Below are 19,181 nucleotides of genomic sequence, written 5' to 3'. Positions count from 1 at the left end.
CCTCTTCATAGCCTGACATGACCTTTCCTCTCCTCCATGGCCTTCATGTGCTCCTGAATTGTCAAAATTTCACAGATAAAAAAAGAATGCTTGTCGTTGTCGATCCCAGATTCACTTCATACTTTTGTTATGTCAGTGTCCATGTTGTGGGACTATGTGTGCACAGCTAGTAAGTATTTTGTGGCTGAAAATATGACCTGTAGGTTTTTAAGGTTCACCTGGCATTAAAGTCAATGGGGCCCGCCGCAAACTTTGCGGTTCGCAAACTTTTGGCCGCGTTTGCGTTCACGAAATGTCCCATCGGAAGTTCGTCCATCTCTAGTAGCAAATAGATACAAAGTAAAAACTAAAATTAAACAAACAGAGCACTTTCCCATATTTAAGTAACCAGTTTAAACTATTACAACCATCTGAGTACATTTCACAGGGAGTTTTATATACAGAAACTTATATAGGAGATCACATCTACAGCGAATCAGAAGTTCATTTTTCTAAGAATGGCTGCAGACTGCTTTGCGTGTTTAACCCTTTTGGCACTAGGGAGTCTAAATAGTATGTCCACATCTTTTCCTTCCGAAGAAGTATATTATCAAAGTCTCCCCTTCTAGTAGGTAAATTAAAAACATAGATACCTTTTACTATAAGGCCCTTGGGGTTGTCATTGTGAAATTTTGCAAAATGTAGGGGGATCGGACGATCATCATCTTTTTTCTTCTTTTATCTTTTTTTTTTTACTGTAATAATTTTTTTATTGATTTATAAAATACTGTTACACATATAACATATCAAAGGCAAAAATAACAATATAGATAACAAATATAAAAGAGTATATTCTACCTAACATATATGCTATAGTTTTCTGGCTTATAATACATAACAACACTATTTCCTCATCTAGCCATACCCACCCTCCCTAACCTTAACCTACCCGGCCCTACACCATCCAAATTATACCTGTATTTGCTTCTTGTACATTACAGAAACGATCATATTGAAGAACATGGGGAAGTGAAGAGAAAAAAAAAACAAGGGGAGGGGAATCCTCCTCTCCGCCCTCCGACAGGGACAACTGACCCATGTGCCCTGTGTAGCTCACGTCCTTAACCTGGTGGTGCAGCGGTTCTTGGGCAGGTACCCCGGCTTACAGGATGTCCTGAAGCAGGCCAGGAAAGTCTGTGTGCATTTCCGCCGATCATTTAATGCCTGTGCTCGGCTGGCTGAGCTCCAAAAGGAGTTGAACCTGCCCAAGAACCGCCTTATATGTGACATGCCCACCAGGTGGAACTCAACGTTGGCCATGCTGCAGCGGCTGCACACGCAGCAGAGGGCCATCAATGAGTACCTGTGCGACTACGGCACCAGGACAGGGTCAGGGGAGCTCGGTTTTTTCTCACCACGCCAGTGGGGCATGATCAGGGATGCATGCACTGTCCTGTCACCGTTTGAGGAGGCCACAAGGATGGTGAGCAGTGACAGTGCATGCATCAGTGACACTGTACCTCTTGTCCACCTCTTGGAGCATACGCTGCGTGGAATAATGGACAGGGCACTTGAGGCAGAACAGAGGCAGGAAGAGGAGGACTTCCTTGCCTCTCAAGGCCCCCTTTATCCAGACAGTGTTCCTGCTGTGCCACCCATCACACAGGAAGAGGATGAGGAGGAGGAAGAGGAGGAGGAGGATGATTGTGTCAGCGTGGAGGTGGAGGCTGGCACTCAGCATCAGCAGCAGCAGCAGCAGCAGCAGTCTTGTAGGGAGGATTTACAGTCCCAAGAAACACGTGGACTTGTACGTGGCTGGGAGGAGGTAGCTGCGGATCATGTTGTCCTTAGTGACCCAGAGGACTCCGGACCGAATGCCTCAGCTAACCTACGCTGCATGGCCTCCCTGATCCTGCAAAGCCTGCGGAAGGATCCTCGTATTCTTCGGATCAAGGAGAGGGACCATTACTGGCTGGCCACTCTCCTTGATCCATGGTACAAGGGTAAGGTTGCCGACCTTATCTTGCCATCGCAGAGGGAGCAGAGGATGAGACATCTCCGGGAGGCCTTGCAGAAAGGTCTGTGCAACGCGTTCCCAGAGACTGGGAGGTTACAAACTCCTGGTCCTGGACAACGTGTTGCTGAGGCATCGGTCAGAAGAAGCGGTGGAGAAGGTGGCCGTCTGACTGATGCTTTCAGACAATTTTTTAGTCCGCAGTCCCAAGGTATGATCGGTTCCAGCAACCATCGCCAGCGTCTGATTTACATGGTGCAGGAATACCTAGGGGCAAGGTCAGACTTGGACACCTTTCCCACCGAAAATCCTCTGGCTTACTGGGTCTTGAGGATGGATCACTGGCCAGAGCTTGCACAGTATGCAATTGAGCTACTGGCCTGTCCTGCATCCAGCGTTCTTTCGGAACGCACCTTCAGTGCTGCTGGTGGCTTTGTTACCGATCACAGGGTGCGCCTGTCCACCGAATCAGTTGATCGACTGACCTTCATCAAGATGAATCAGTCTTGGATCACCCACAGCTACCAAGCACCTGAAGCTGATGTAACCAAATAATTTTTTTTTAAATATCACATCCCTTCAAGACTGCCTATGCTGATGCTGAGTGACTGTCCTGTTATGTTGATTGTCTATCCTCTTCCTCCTTCGCTGATATGTTGGAAGAACATTTCTGGTTCTGGGTGATGCCATCAGCCCAATGTTTCTGCCCCTGTTTAACAGGAGCGTTTAATTACAATATTTGATGCAATGCTTTGCAGCAGGGCTAATTCCTGCAATAAAACTAGAGTATATGGGAGAGGTTGCAGTGTGGTGGCACCAGCACCAGTGCCTAAAGCCCAATTTTTCTGCCCCTGTTTAACAGGGGCGTTTAATTACAATTTTTGATGCAATGCTTTGCAGCAGGGCTAATTCCTGCAATAAAACTAGAGTATATGGGAGAGGTTGCAGTGTGGTGGCACCAGCACCAGTGCCTAAGGCCCAATTTTTCTGCCCCTGTTTAACAGGGGCGTTTAATTACAATCTTTGATGCAATGCTTTGCAGCAGGGCTAATTCCTGCAATAAAACTAGAGTATATGGGAAAGGTTGCAGTGTGGTGGCACTAGCACCAGTGCCTAAAGCCCAATTTTTCTGCCCCTGTTTAACAGGGGCGTTTAATTACATTTTTTGATGCAATGCTTTGCAGCAGGGCTAATTCCTGCAATAGAACTAGAGTATATGGGAGAGGTTGCAGTGTGGTGACACCAGCACCAGTGCCTAAGGCCCAATTTTTCTGCCCCTGTATAACAGGGACATGTAATTACAATTCTTGATATAATATTTCACAGGCGGGCCCGTTCATGTGCCCACCCAGAGTAACTGTGAGGACTTATAGTGTTGTGGCACCAGCACCACAACCACCAAAGGTCAATTTTTTTACCACTGTTCAACAATGGGATGTAATTACAATTCTTGATATAATCATTCACAGCAGGGCGCTCCAGCGCCCACCAAGAGTCACTTTCAGGGCTTACAATGTTGTGGCAAAACCAACACCTTGTTCCGCCATTTCTGCAGAGCGTATAGGGCAGGCCCCTACTTTCAAACATCCAACTTACAAATATCTCCTACTTGCAAACGGAAGGAGACAACAGCAAGTGAGATGAAAAAAGATGGACAACAAAACAAATTATGCAGGGGTGATAACCCTTCCCTATGTTTTCCAAAAAGCTTAAAAATAGTTTTTTTGACTGGAGCTACACTTTAAAAATGTACCAGTTGAAAATTACAAACAGATTCAACTTAACACAACAAACCTACACAGTCCCTGTCTTGTTTGCACCGCCTGTATACTGCTGTTCTGAGTATATAGGACCTGGGGGCCACACGCATTTCCTTTTTTAATATGGATACTGGGTTCCCCTTAATATGCGTACAAGACCCAAAGGGGCTGGTAATGGGCAGGGAGGGCTACCCATGCCATTTTTCTCAATGATTTTCAACCATATTGCAGGAACCAGATATAACATTAAAACCGCAAGCAGTTTTCAATCATGTTATTTCCGTTTAATGTAATTTTGTGCAGGGACTGTTCTAAACACGGAAAACACGTGGCACTTCACAGGCATACTACAGACCCCCCCCAGGTACCATATTTAAAGGAATATTTCACTTTTTTTTTCACTTTAATCGTCATTAAAATCAGTGCTCCCGCCAAAAAGGCCATTTTTAAAAACATTTTAGGCATTGATACATGTCCCCTGGGGCAGGAGCCAGGTCCCCAAACCCTTTTTAGGACAGTATCTTGCATATAAGCCGTTAAAATTATCACTTTTCATTTCGAATGTTCGAGTCCCATAGACTTCAATTGGGTTCTAAAGTTCGTACGAATTTGGGGTCCGTTCGAAAGTTCTGGTGCGAACCGAACCGGGGGGTGTTCGGCTCATCCCTAATGGTGACATTGTACTGATGTAGAGGAGATCAGGGGCACTGTTGATGGCTCCACTGGCTTTAGTGACAATGGCACTGGTGGGGCTAGTGAACACAAACATTGTTGCTGGCTGCACTGATCTGGTGACATTGCCACTGGTGTGGCAGGGAACAAGAACGCTGCTACTAGTGTGATGGTGATCAGGAACACTGACTGGCTGGTCAGTGGTCACACTGCCTGTGTTCAACACTGTGACTATTGTGCTGGTGATTGGGGACATAATGACTAGTTGGACATACTGTCTGAATTCAGTGCCTTGCACCCACACTCACACATATGTCAGATTGGGAGCAGTGACTATGTCTTTGCAGCTGCTGTGTCCAAAGGGACATTGATGGAACAGGGATGCATGGAATATCTGTGCATGCCCCTGTGGGTAAACATGGCCCTGACACAGGGTAGGCATTGATACGCCCCATGTAAACAAGGTCTTATGGTGACACTGGGATTGGTGTGACAGTGATCAGAGACACTATAAATGGCTGTACTATTATGACTCATTCACACAGCGTGTATCAATGCATACCTCAAGTGAGTCCCATGTTTACTCACACAGGGATGCACAGGTGTCCCATGCATCCTCGTGTAGGCAATCCAATTTATGTCTTTTGGGATGCTACAGCTGCATGGACACAGCTGCTGCTCCCAATCTAACATCAGTGCAGGTGCATGTCCCCAAGCTCACACTGTCTGTGTTTGGGCTTTGCACATGCACACGTGTCAAATTGGTGATAGTGGCTGTGTCTGTGGAGCTGTTGTGTTCCAGTAGATATGAACATCACTGCCTGCACAGGGATGCAGGGAACACCTGGACTTCCCCATGTGGGTAAACACGGCAAGTACACATTGATACTTGCTGCACTGGCACGGTGAGTGTGTAAGGACACTTGTAGTTGTGGAGTGATAAAACCCAGCCTCATCGTAACCAACCCTCGACCACTTCCTTTTGGCTGGGAAAGTAATGGCTGGGGGTGTACACACACATTTATACCACCTGTCACGCTTGACAGGGACTACCACCCACCAAGTATTACCTTAGTAGTTAATGGGGCTGCAGAGGGTTGCGGCATGGTAGTTCATCATTTGGCAGATAGGATCACTTTTCAGAGAGCACCACAAGTGTATATGCCCTAATTTAAAAAAAAAGACCACTATCACCAGAGCAGTGCAGTGTCACTACTGTGATATTTTAATGCTCTGGCCAATTATTAGAGACACTGTATGCTGCACTAGCATACTGTGTTTCTGATCACAGATCAGAGCAGTACATAGTACTCCTGTAATGCTCTAGTGACAGTCCTTTTTTTTTACTTCCTTTAACCACTTACAGACCGGACCATTTTGCTGGTCAAAAACCAGACCACTTTTTGCGATTCGGCACAGCATCGCTTTAACTGACAATTGCGCGGTCGTGCGACGTGGCTCCCAAACAAAATTGACGTCCTTTTTTTCCCACAAATAGAGCTTTCTTTTGGTGGTATTTGATCACCCCTGCGGTTTTTATTTTTTGCGCTATAAACAAAAATAGAGCGACAATTTAAAAAAAAGCATTAATTTTTACTTTTTGTTATAATTAATATCTCCCAAAAAATCATAAAAAAACATTTTTTTCTCTCAGTTTAGGCCGATACGTATTCTTCTACATATTTTTGGTAAAAAAAATTGCAATAAGCGATTATTGATTGGTTTGCGCAAAGTTATAGCGTTTTACAAAATAGAGGATAGTTTTATGGCATTTTTATTAATAATTTTTTATTATTTTTTTTTTTACTAGTAACTAGCGATTTTTATTGTGACTGCGACATTATGACGGACACATCTGACATTTTTGACACATTTTTGGGACCATTGTCAGTTATACAGCAATCACTGCTATATAAATGCAGTGATTCCTGTGTAAATGACACTGGCAGTGAAGGGGTTAACCAGTGGGTGGCAGTGTAGGGGTTAAGTGTTCCTAGGGGTGTGCTACTAACTCTGGGGGGGGAGGGCTTTCATTTAGTGAACAATGATCTCTGCTCCAATCACATGGAGCAGAGATCAACGTCACTAGTTGCTAGGCAGAATGGAAAAATGCTGTTTACAATGACACTTCTCCATTCAGCCATCCCGTGAGACGATCGCGGGTATGCCTGCGGCGATCGAGTCTGCGGGACCCGCAACCGGACTCACGGGGGTCCTCATCGGCTCACGATGGCAGGGCGGCATTGAAGGTTGGACGTATCTGTACTCCAATATGCCTGCCGTGCCATTCTGCCAATGTACATCGGCATGCGCTGGTCGGGAACCGGTTAAAATACAGCACACTCTATCTTCTCTCACAGCCTATCATTTTTTAAAAGAGAGGCCTAAAAAGCTGCAGCATTGCAGCCCTTGTTTATGTTAGTGATTTCTGTGGTTGGTCACAGCTATCACATGGTACAAAACCAATGCCTGAGGGACACAGTGATCACAGACTGCAACTTTACAGCCTTTGTTTATGTTAGTGATTGCTGTGTTTGGTCACAGCTATCACATGGCACAGAGCCAATGCCTGAGGGACACAGTGATCACACACTGCACCTCTTTGTGACCCTGCATGAGTGACAAGATTGGGAGGACGTACCTCCAAAATCAAGACAACTCCCTCCCAGCCATATATATATATATATATATATATATATATATATATATATATATATATATATATATATACATGTATTGTAGAGATAGACTACATATTTGTAGATGTATATTTTGCCTTGACACATACCTTAAAGCAAGGTCCCTACACTAGCCTGTAGACCTTAGATAAGATATTCTCCATCCACCATTTATTGGTCCATCTCAAATTAGAGCCTTATGTCCATGGCACAGACAGTCACCACCGGATGACCAATATCTTAGGGGTGTTTGGGTCTCTTCTCTCCACCATCCTTCCTAGACATAAACCTGAATTTAAATGACCTGGAAGGAATGCAAGTTTTTTAAATCAGTAATAGAACTTCTGAAACTATTATATAAAGCTAAAGAAAAGCAAAGCCAGAATTGTCTGATTGCATTTAGGCTTTCAGATAATTTTTACCTTGATTGGAGTAAAATATTTCCATGCTCTGCTTCTCATAAAGGGTACCAATGATACGCGTAGACTATCATGATATCTCCAACTTATTAAGGAGAGCCACATGAAATAGAAACTGACATGAAAAGTGGAAATAAGTAGTAACTGTATCTGTGAACATGACACAGTCATATGTGAAACTGTGTGAATAGATTCAGAAGAGAGGTCATCAGGTGTACCTGGAAATTTAAAGCTGGATCAGGACTAGAGTCAACACATTGGGGCTTGCAGGTACATGGCCATTGGTGGCCAAAGCAACAACCCTACTCTAGGATCACATCTTTTACAAAAAAAATGTCTGGTGTTTGTTTTGTTTGTCCGCTAGTCATAGCATGGTCAAGATTATTATGAAATGTCTAAATATGCCCATTGAAAGTAATTGCATTTCTACTGATCACAGATACGAAATGTGTAGCCAAAAACTATGCAGAGCAACATGCCTTTTTTCCTTTTGCACTAAAGTCAAAGGTGTGAGTTAGATAAATGAAGGTTTTCACTTGGAGCAAACTGGAATAATAAGTTAAAAGTCTGAACAAGCAAAAAGCAAGAATTTCTTTGTTCTGGCACAGATAGATTTCACCATGCAATTCTATAAAATCAGCAGCCTTTCAAAGTGACAGACATGCAATAATTCTGCAAGGAGAAAGACACATGCTTTGGGACACTCTGCATGGCTCACAGAAGACAATGTGGTGGATTTATTAAAGGCAAATAGACTGTGCACATTTCAAGTGCAGTTTCCCCAAAACTCCTGAACTTCGGCTGACCATACCTGATTCTTTTTGTTTTTCATTCAACCAAAAAAATTGAGCCAATTTCCCTGTCTACACACTTGAGGTGGATGGGGGAATCCTTCCCTCTATGGTATTGTATTGACAGTGGGAAGCCTTCTCTGTCTTCAGAATACAATGATCAGTGTTGCTAGCTATATCATTCGGGAAGAAATTCTGCTGATTTCTATCATCCAATCATGTACAAGCAAACCAGATTTTTTATTTGCACTTGATTAGGTAATGTTTACAAACTGAAGATTTAACCACATTTACTAAACGTTTCTTCAATGAGAGCAACTAAACTTGCAAAGTGCACAGTCTTTGCCTTTAGTAAATCCACCCCAATGGCAGTAAGCTGGATCTGCCGGCTCCAGCACTTAAAGTGGAGTTGCCCCCCAAAAAATAAAACGACTTAAAAATCTTAAAAAAAATCAAAAAAAAATAATTGGCAAAAAAAAAAATTTTTACTCACCTCTAAATACCGGTTGCTAGGGGGTCCCTCGTAGTCTGCCTTCTTCATTGCCCGGGCTGGTGACATCACTTCCCCTCGCGCCGCACATTCACCTGGGACCTGTCACGTGTTCCAGGTGACTGTACGGCGTATCACGGCGCCCTGCGCCGCTCGCGCATGCGCAGTGGGTGCCCGGCTGTGAAGCCACAGCCGGGTGCCCACAGTATGCATGACGGCGCCGCGAGCGGAGCGAGGAGCGAGGGGGGGGGCTTCGTTCCCCCGCATCGCTGGAACCCGGGACAGGTAAGTGTCCGATTATTAAAAGCCAGCAGCTGCAGTATTTGTAGCTGCTGACTTTAAATTTTTTTTTTTTAGGGGGTACCCCACTTTAATTTTGGTTTTTGATGGATTATACAACCCACTCTGTTTGGCAATGGTAAGTGGCAGATGGCCAGGAAAAATGATAGGTGGGAATGTAAGGCAAAAGAATTTACAAAAGATCACAAAGCAAATGACACCAATTGTTTAAATTCAATTCAAAATAAATAAATAAATATATAAATAAAATAACTGCGTCAGATTTGGAAATATCAATGTGGAACTCAAGTTTTCAAAAGTCTGAAGTATCCATGCTTTTTGCTCAATTTATGCCACGTACAAACGAGCGAAATGTCAGAATCTTTTCATCGTATAGTCCGATCGTGTGTGGGCCTCATCTGACTCTTTTTTTTTTTAACGAAAATTCTGGCGGACCTAGAAATAGAACATGTTTTACATTTTTCCAAACTGAACCAATTCCTATCAGGATAACCTCTGGCCTATATGCTGTTCCGACGGACCAAAAACAACACATTCTCTGAAGCAAGTACGAGACAGAAGCTACTGTATTGGCTACTGTCTATTGAACTTCCTTTTTCTAGTCCCGCCATACCTGCTGTAGGTCACTACATTCTTGAGGATCAGAATTTGGTGTGATCGTGTGTATGCACGACAGTTTCAGCGGAAAAACCTTCGGAGTTTATTCCGACGGGAAAACCGGTCGGGTGTACGCAGCATTAGTCTGTCTTCTTATCAGTCTAATGATGTAATAAAAACATTCAAAATGAATACTGGTATTTGGAAGACTAGGTACACCAGAATGCTGAAATAACAGCTATAACTTGTATTCGTTTTCTATTTGTCTGCTATGTCTACGTTTTATCATACTACCAATCAAATACATTGCCTTATGACATTTAAGAACCCTTTTATTCAACTCTTTCAGACATGGAAAGGTGTTATAAGTGTGCGGAGGATAAATGGCCCAATGAGAGAAGAGACACCTGTATACAAAGAACAACTGAATTCCTGTCCTATGGAGATATAGTGGGATTGTCTCTCATTTTAATCTCTGTTATTTTATGTTTTGTAACTATTATCATATTTGGAATATTTGTGAAATACAAAGACACTCCAATTGTAAAAGTGAATAACAAGACCCTCAGCTTCATCCTTCTCCTCTCACTAATCCTGTCCTTTCTATGTCCTCTGCTGTTCATCGGACATCCTACAAAGGTTTCTTGTCTCCTTCAACAGGCTGTCATTGGGATGACTTTCTCTGTTGCCATTTCTTCAATGTTGGCCAAAACAGTTACTGTCATTGTGGCTTTTAAAGTTACCAAACCTAACAGTATGCAGACAAAATGGCTGGGCAAACATTTTTCCACATCTATTCTGATCATCTGCTCTGTTGGGCAAGGCGTGATCTGTGTCTTCTGGTTGATCTTCTCTCCACCATTCCCAGAGTATAACACCCAAGTGATGGAGGGGAAAATAATATTACAGTGTAATGAGGGATCCGTCACTGCTTTCTACATTATGATTGGCTACATGGGAGGTCTGGCTGTCTTAAGCTTTATTGTAGCATTTTTAGCCAGGAAACTTCCAGACACATTTAATGAAGCTCACTACATAACATTCAGCATGCTGATCGTTAGCAGTGTTTGGCTCTCCTTCATCCCAGCCTACCTCAGCACCAAAGGGAAATACATGGTGGCCATGGAAGTCTTTGCCATCTTGTCCTCCAGTGCTGGAGTCCTGGGCTGCATCTTCATTCCTAAATGTTACATCATTCTGCTGAGATCAGAGATGAATGTGAAGACAAGTGTAACCCAAAGAAATGTTTTTAAGTAATCATTCAAACAAATGCTAAATGATATAATGGTATGGATAATAAAAGAAATACAATCATTGTTTTGTGAATTTAGAACTTACTTTGGTAAAAAACACACAATTATATGCAATGGCAAAAATCTAGGGATAGTAAAAAAAAAAATTATCAACAACTAGCCACAGCTACAAGCCCACGTGCTTTTATATAGGGCCTCCTTGCCAGTGTTGGGCAACTCAGAGCATGGCCAATATAGATCTATAGGGGTTCACTTCAGCCAGCAATTTGGAAGCTTTCAGCTGGAGGATATTAAAGCCCAATTCCAGCTTGGGTACAAAAAAAAATTGGGTTCTCCATCAGCTCCTAACAAAAAAGAAACTCCATCTGCTATATCCACTCCCTTTCAGAGATGTCTATACATTTGAATGGGGCTAGAATCATTTGAAACATTTGCTGTGAGCTCAGGGCATCACGTCTCTGCATTTTAGGTTGCACCTAATTCAAGGGGAATAAAAGGCAAAAGGAGGATCGGTAACATCATTGGACCAGACCATAGGCCCCTGTAAGAAGGATATGTACTGTATAAAGATTTTCTTAGCGATAAAGGGGTTCTCCAATTGGCGGGGGAAATGGGTGGGACTCAAATGTGGAGGAGTCTCCTGAGAGAGAAAGTAATATTCCTGCTGAAACCAAACCTGTCCCAAAAATGTCCCCCCAACACCTAGGTGGACTAATCATTGTGTCTTTTCTACACAGGTTAATCAGCATGGGTGTTAGGAGGGGAGAATAAACATTGTTAAGACTAGTTAGGTCTAGGCAGGACACTGGAGCAGGCTGCAGATGTACTCCTCAAGCAAGTATGAAGCTGGGAAAATGATTTTTTCAATTTAAATCTGGTGGGCTAGGGAAGGTTGGAAACTGAAGTTTTAATGAAAGCACATTCCCATTTGCTTGCAGCCCTCTTGCTTTATGTTCCACAAATACTGAACCCTTTCACAGGACCTAGAAATCTCTTTATCTTGGTTCTTAGGGTAGGAATTACCTCTACTTTCCATACAAAGGGTTACAAAAAATACCTGTGGGGGTTTTAGCTGCTGGCTAAATCTTTCAGCTCAGATCAGTGCATTCAGAATAAAGTACCTAAGCAGGGAGGATTTCATTGCACATTAAGTGTGAGGATGGGGGATCTATGTAATTTTTTGCAGGTTGAATGAAAAGATATAGTATATAGTATATATAAGTATATATATATTTAAACTCCCTTACATTATGCATTGCACAAGTTTGGCTGCTGACAACAGTCACAAGCAAAGCCTAAAGTGTACTCTTCGCTGGTTCTCATCCTACTTATTCAAATGCTCCTTTAGCATTACTTACAATTCTACTTCCTCATCTCCTCTTTCTTTCTCTGTTGGGGTCCCCCAAGGTTCTGTTCTTGGACCTCTCCTAGTCTCAATCTACACCTCCTCCCTGGGTCAGTTGATAGCCTCCCATGACTTCCAATACCATCTCTATGCTGACGACACCAAAATGTATCTCTACCCCTAAGCTCACTCCTTCAGTCTCTTCTTGTATCACTCATTCCCTTACAACATATCAGCCTGGATGCCACACCACTTCCTCAAACTCAATCTATCCAGAACCTAGATCATAAAATTTCCTCCCCATGTGCCTCTTCCCCTGATTTTCTTGCCAAGTTTGATGGCACAACTATCAAACCCTCCCCAAGTGCCAGAGTTATAGGTGTAATCCTCAACTCTGAACTATCCTTTTAGTCCACACCCAATCGCTGTCCAACTCTTGCTGCCTCAACCTCTGCAACATCTCCAAAATATGCCCCTTTCTAACCAATAACACCACAAAGCTCCTAAACCACTCCCTGGTTATCTCCCTCCTCGACTACTCCCATTCCCTCTTTACTGGATTACCTTTACAGTGGCTATCCCCCCTTTAGTCCATCATGAATGCTGCTGTTGCCAGATTCATCCACCTTACCAACAGTTGAGTGTTTGCTACTCCTCTCAGTCAGTCCCTCCACTTGCTCTCGCTCCCCAAATAATTAAATTCAAAATACTAACAACAACTTACAAAGCTATCCACAACTCAGCTACATCACTAACCGTGTCTCAAAATACCAACCTAATTGCTCTCTTCACTCCTCCAAAGACCTTCTACTGTCTAGCTCTCTTGTCACCTCCTCCCATGCTCACCTCCAGGACTTTTCAGAAAGCCTCTCCCATCCTATGGAACTCCCTACCCCATCTTACTATCCCCTACTCTGTTCACTTTCAGACGATCCCTGAAAACCCTTTTCTTCAGAGAAGCCTATTCTACACACAAATAACAACTATACTTTTATTTTCTCCATCAACTCATCCCCCACAGCTATTAACTTTTGTATCACTATACCCTCCCTGCTAGATTGTAAACTCTAATGAGCAGGTCCCTCTGATTCCTCCTGTATTAAATTGTATTGTGACTAATGGTATCCACCCCTTTCACTTCTCCCTTCCTTCCCCTATCCCTCCTTTCCCCCCTTCCAGATCCCTTTCCTCTTGGGGAACTGGAATAATCCCTAAAGCTTGGTGCGCTTGTTCGAGCTATATGCTCTTTGCTATTGTTGTTTATGGACATTATGTCTTGCCTATGTTTTGTTCGCAATTTTCCATGTCTCAATCTGTACTTTATTCATCATTTTCAATAAAACTCTTTGAAAATCGAAAAAAAAAAAAAAAAGAATTGTATTGTGACTGTACTGTCTACCCTCATGTTGTAAAGAACTGTGCAAATTGTTGACGCTATATAAATCATGTATAATAATAATAAAGTATATGATCTTTGATTATATGGGTTTCAGGGTGGTTGTGTATACCCTTGGAGTTAATTACCTCCTTGAAATTTGGGTGTCGAAGATGGACCATTGGTCCATAGTTTGCTCAATGTACAACCAAACTGTGGGCTGCCCTGTGGCCAGTGTGCTTTGAGAACGTGCATTTGTCTCCAGACAAAATATAAAACAGTACTGGATCAGCAATACATACCAAACCCCTGCAGCTGATGCTGCCTAAACAGGAAGTGAGAGGAAATCCCTGCAAATTAAGGGAATCCCTTGGGGCACCCCTATGGGGCCTTTACAATAGTTCATAAAAAATATATTCTAAATTGTATTTAACTTTAAATTCTGCTTCATCACTCATTCTTCCATTACAGCCTAGTAAAACCTTTTACCTGATGTACAGCGTGTGGGTGCAAAAATTCTGGCTCTCGTTTCTGACCTGGTACACTGTTATTTTTATTTCTTGATAAAAACTGCCCCTTCTCTCCATCTTCCAATGCAGTCAAGTAAAAATGCTTACAGTACATAATCTGCAGCTAGGCTTTGCAATATTTCTGACTCTTGTCTCTGACATAATACACTGTAATTTTGTTGCTGGATAAAACATGACTTGTCTTTCTATTGTACACCTAGTATAAACACTTGCATGATTTACAGTGTCTCTGTACAATATTTATGGCTTTTGTCTCTGTCATAATACACTGACATTTTTATTTCACCAAAAAACATCCTCCTTCCATTGCAGACTAGTAAAACCTCTTTCATGATATACACCTTGTCTCTGCAATGTTTTAGGCTCTTATCCCTGACATAAAGCACTGTAATATTTATTCAATGATAAAAACTGTCTCATCCCTTCCTCTACAATTGCAGTCAAATAAAATGCTTACATAATCTGCAGCCAGTCTGTACAATATTTCTGACTCTTGTCTCTGACATAATACACTGTAATTTAAAATCTGGACTAAAATGCTACTGGTATACCCTCCAGCTACTGTGCTATTTGTCTGGCTATTTTCTCTGAAATATAGATCTGTAATTTTTATTTCAGCATAACAAATGTCTCATCTCTGACATGTAGGGATGTGGCTTTGAAGTGATTGTGTGCACTCAGTTTTGACATTTCTGCACTAAAGGAAGACAAGCTATGCCATTAAACATGTTTTGCCACTGTTTAACAATTGCTAAGAAATAGAGATCTTTATCTTTGTTTTTTCTTCTGTTAATCAAACATATGTGTTGCTATTGTCTTTATGAAATCTGGACTATGGCGTCTGTACAATACTTTTGGCCTTTGTCTCATATACTTGAAGTTGTATTTTACAATTAAATCTGATTGTGTGTGTGTCTCTCTCTCTCTCTCTCTTAATTTGCAGCCTAACAAAACCTCCTATGTGATGTGCAGAGTGTCTGTGCAATCATTTTGGCTCTAATGTCTGATATAACACTCTGTCATTTGTATTTTTAGATAAAGACTAGCTTTTCCCTCTGTCTTCCATTGTGCCTTGTAAAACCAATTACATGATGTGCCTGTGCAATATTTTTGACTATTGGCTTTGACATAATACACTGACACTGTGATCAGAATCAGAGCAGAAATATGAAGGAAAAGGTGATCAGGATTAGAGCAGACTGAGGAAGAGGTGGTCAAGATCAGAGCAAGCTGGAAAATGGGTGATCAGAATTGAAGAAAGCTGAGGGGGGGGGGGGGGGTGGGGGGGCTGGGATTGGAGCAGGCTGAGAAAGAGGTGATCAGGATCAGAGAAGGATGAGGAAGAGGTGACCAGATTTGGAGCAAGCTGGGGTAAAGGTGGCCAGGATTGGAGCAAGCTGAGGGAGAGGTGACAAAATCAAAACAGGCTGAGGGAGAGGAGATGAAGATAGAAGCTGGTCGAGGTAAAAATTACATGGCCACGATCAGAGAAGGCTTGGCAAGTGCCCGCCACAATCAGAACATGCTGGGGGAGAGGTGACCAAGATAATAGCAGGCTTGGGGAGAAGTGAGCAGAACGTGATCAAATTTGGAAAAAGATGACCAGGATCAGAGAAAGCTGAGGTGGGGTGACCTAAACTGGAGCAAGCTGGGGAAGAGGTGTCTGGGGTTGTAGCAGATGCTGGTGGAGAGAACTAGAGCAGCAGAGGTAACTGTAAACCCAGTTAGTTGTTACTAGATGTATGGGCCAGAGGTGGATAAATTCTCAGTACATCGTGCACTATTTCCCCAACAAAAATACACAGTCTGTGCAGGGATAATGAACATGAGGACCGAGTAGATTTTCATAGTAATCCAGAACTTTTTATTATACATGTAATGTGTAACTGACAGTCTCACAATGTATGGTGGCTAAGTGCTGCCCTTCTATCCGATTCGGTTGCAAATATGTGGTAGAGACAGCTCTTACCCATTGCACTTTAGCTTACTCCATTAGATATCCATAGCGCAATCTCACCTTTTCTCTTTATACATTTTAGTTAGTGTTCTTTATTCCTTGTAATAATGTTTAAAAATATGTACTATATAATCAAAGGGGTGAACAGCGCTAATCAACAGACATAAACAGGACCCTCAGAGGCAAAGTAAAAACTTTTTATTAGTGTTAAAAAAAAATGTTCACCAAGGCATGCAGCTGTCAATTGATGGCCTTGCAGAGACTTGGATTAAAAAAATGACAGTACGTAGAGGCTGGAGCCACATGGATGACACAGGGGCTTAGGGAAACCCAGCACAAAGCCGTTGAACAAAGAACACAACAGCACCGCTGACAAGGGGCCCATCCAGGACTGTAAGGCCAGGGGCCTGATGAAGGGGGAATCAAACTGCAGACACAGGAACTGTTGGGGCCAGTATACAGTGGCCGGCTCTCATCTCACTGTGTACAAAGCCCTGAAATGGTGCCACAGCCTGGCGGAAGTCAGCCAAAGGGATCTGAAGCCTATGGGCAAATCCTGCTGCTGGAGCCAATTAGGAACTGCTGATGCCAACGGAGCAAAGAGAGTCACACATCATCGACTGGAGACACACCCCTTCTTCAAGTTATCCAGAAGTTATTTGCTGATCTTGTTAGAAATGCTGTGTCAGTTCCTGTGAGCAGAACATGGATCCTGTCCTTATCTACAGAGCCCCATTGGAAGTCCACCTTATATCGAATAGAGAAACAGCCATTTCCACCATCTCCACCAATGGTGTTGGTGGTTATTTACCTGAGAGAGAGAGAAGATACCACATATATTTTAACTGAGTGATGAAATTGTCAGAATTATATAGGCACACTTAGGAACAAGATCAATATGCCCAATCATGCCTGCAGCAATCTGACCTAGAGAATCAATTAGAAGACCTATATGCAAGATCTACTGATGCCCTGGTGGGTAGGATGGCAATGATAATAGATTGAGACCACATCAGAAGAACAAGGAAGAAGTTAGCCCAACAAAAGGATGAAGGAAGGTTTTACACCTCCCTGAAGTTTGATTGTATTAGTCATTACTTGTTTAGGGTCCATTGTATGCTTGTCTGATGCACCATCATCATTAGAGACTTACAGCTAAATAAACAAACTCCACTGCCAGACAGCATAGAGGTAGCAAAAACCTTTTCACCAACAATATTTAGCGGTCAAGGAAGAAAGGAGGCCACAGACATCCTCCCACTATCAAAGACAGGTAGCAGGAGCAACAAGGACGTCTCAACAGTCTACTCACCACCAGGAGGTCAGGACATTAAAAGGGACAGCAATAGAGTGGTTTTTAGGCTCCATCATTTTTTTTTTTTTATGCAATAAACACTGTCAAATGGGTGATAGACTTTTTATTTCTGACCTTTAATAATTCCATTATTATTACATTCATTTTGCAAATTTACAATATATGCATTTTATCTCTATTCACACAAGAAGGCCTGTAGTCTGAAAATATCCAGAAAATAAAGTTTATATAACTTGTTTATTTTTACTTTTTATCTGCAGGATTTAATAAAATAACTTGTCTGTGTCATTATCTTGTCAGGCGCATCTCGTATTCCCTTGTCGATCTCCTCACCTCTTTGTACGTAGAACTTTTCTATATAAAGAGAACAGATTCTAGCCGGTGTGCTCCACTGCTAGAGATCCCCGGACACCCTGCCGGTAGAGCGCCCTGTAAGTAGAATTATCATCATCCTCTGTGTAAGAGGGAGGGAAGGGAGATACAGAATAGAGAGACACACAGCTCATCACTTCATGACATATTACGCACCGAGTCACCTTCATCTCCTCAATATATTACATAATACAGGGAAGCATTAACATTGCACTGATCAGAGCAGCAGTAAGCCAAGATTGTCAGCAGATCGGCCTCTCCAAATTCAGCACAGTGCCTAAAAACAGAGCAACTGAGCATGTGCAGAGCAGGGGAGACAGTGTATTACTGGAGTTTAAATCGTAGAGACACTTATTTTTAAAGTTTTACATAGCTATACCAGCAAAAGGGACCTGTCTGAGCTGATCTAGAAGGAATTAGTTTATTGACTAAAGTTTTGACTTTAGTTTATTGACTAAAGTTTAAATGTGCTTTACTGCCTTGAAAAATTACTAAAGATTATAAAGATTATATAAAGATTATAAAACCTTTTATTTTTTTAAATCCTATAGAAGAAAAAAAAATAAAGACAATATTTGTATCTACTTTGCTAAAGTTAAAAATCACATTTTTTATAGTGCTCACAAAAGCAAAATATACACCCAAAATGTTAAACTATATATAAAAGATGAGACTGCATAAAGTGAATAAAAACAATATGTAGATATCTTCTTCATTAGAAATGAGTGAATCTGCCTGGTTTCAATACACCGAGCATTCAGCAAATCCTATATGAAAATTGGAGAATAAGGACAAATTTGAATTTCAGGGGAGGATAATCCTGTTACTAAATTCTGCCCATTTGTAAGGTATAATAGGCAAGCTACTGTAAAAAAAAAAAAAAAAAAGTATGGGAAGCTGGGCACTGTCATAAGGCACATGTACTAAAGCAAACAATAAAAAAATAAGTGGCTTCAAGTACAACATTGAAAATATGCAAATCCTTTCAATAAAATGCATACTTAGGGGATGCATTAAAGCTGTATGTGATGTTACATAACAGTACAATTTTTATAGACACTCTCTGCAAACAGGTTACACACGTATTTGACTGTGGAATTAAACTGATCATTGCTTTTCCTTCCCTTTTATTTTGATAGTTTTTTTTTTATTCTTTGTTATTTTATTTTATTATACTTTATCATATGCTAAAATACCCTAAATGACTTAGTTAGAATGTGTTTGTGATTCTAGAATTGTTAAAATGTTAAACTGTAAAATGTTCCAACTGTTCACCCATTCTTAACAATTGCTATTACCGTACGTTAAGTTTACAAATGATTAATATCAGATGA

General features: G+C 41.8%; 1 protein-coding gene across 1 annotated transcript in view; it reads left to right on the top strand.

Annotated features, from left to right (window-relative positions):
* LOC143989161 (vomeronasal type-2 receptor 26-like) overlaps positions 1 to 13,725 on the top strand; it is a 31,402-nt gene extending 17,677 nt beyond the window's left edge. The window contains exon 2 of the mRNA XM_077489190.1: positions 10,050 to 13,725. Within this exon, the coding sequence (XP_077345316.1) occupies positions 10,052 to 10,957 (906 nt within the window). The 5' untranslated portion in view covers positions 10,050 to 10,051 and the 3' untranslated portion in view covers positions 10,958 to 13,725. The remainder of the gene's footprint in view (positions 1 to 10,049) is intronic.
* Positions 13,726 to 19,181: the final 5,456 nt, after the last annotated feature.

Source organism: Lithobates pipiens, unplaced genomic scaffold (genome assembly GCF_037356315.1).
Source record: "Lithobates pipiens isolate NorthernLeopardFrog02 unplaced genomic scaffold, aLitPip1_a1.2 Scaffold_18, whole genome shotgun sequence".
In the NCBI taxonomy this organism is placed as follows: Eukaryota; Metazoa; Chordata; class Amphibia; order Anura; family Ranidae; genus Lithobates; species Lithobates pipiens.
Note: the sequence above shows the minus strand (reverse complement) of the source record. Positions and strands in the feature narration are given on the sequence as shown.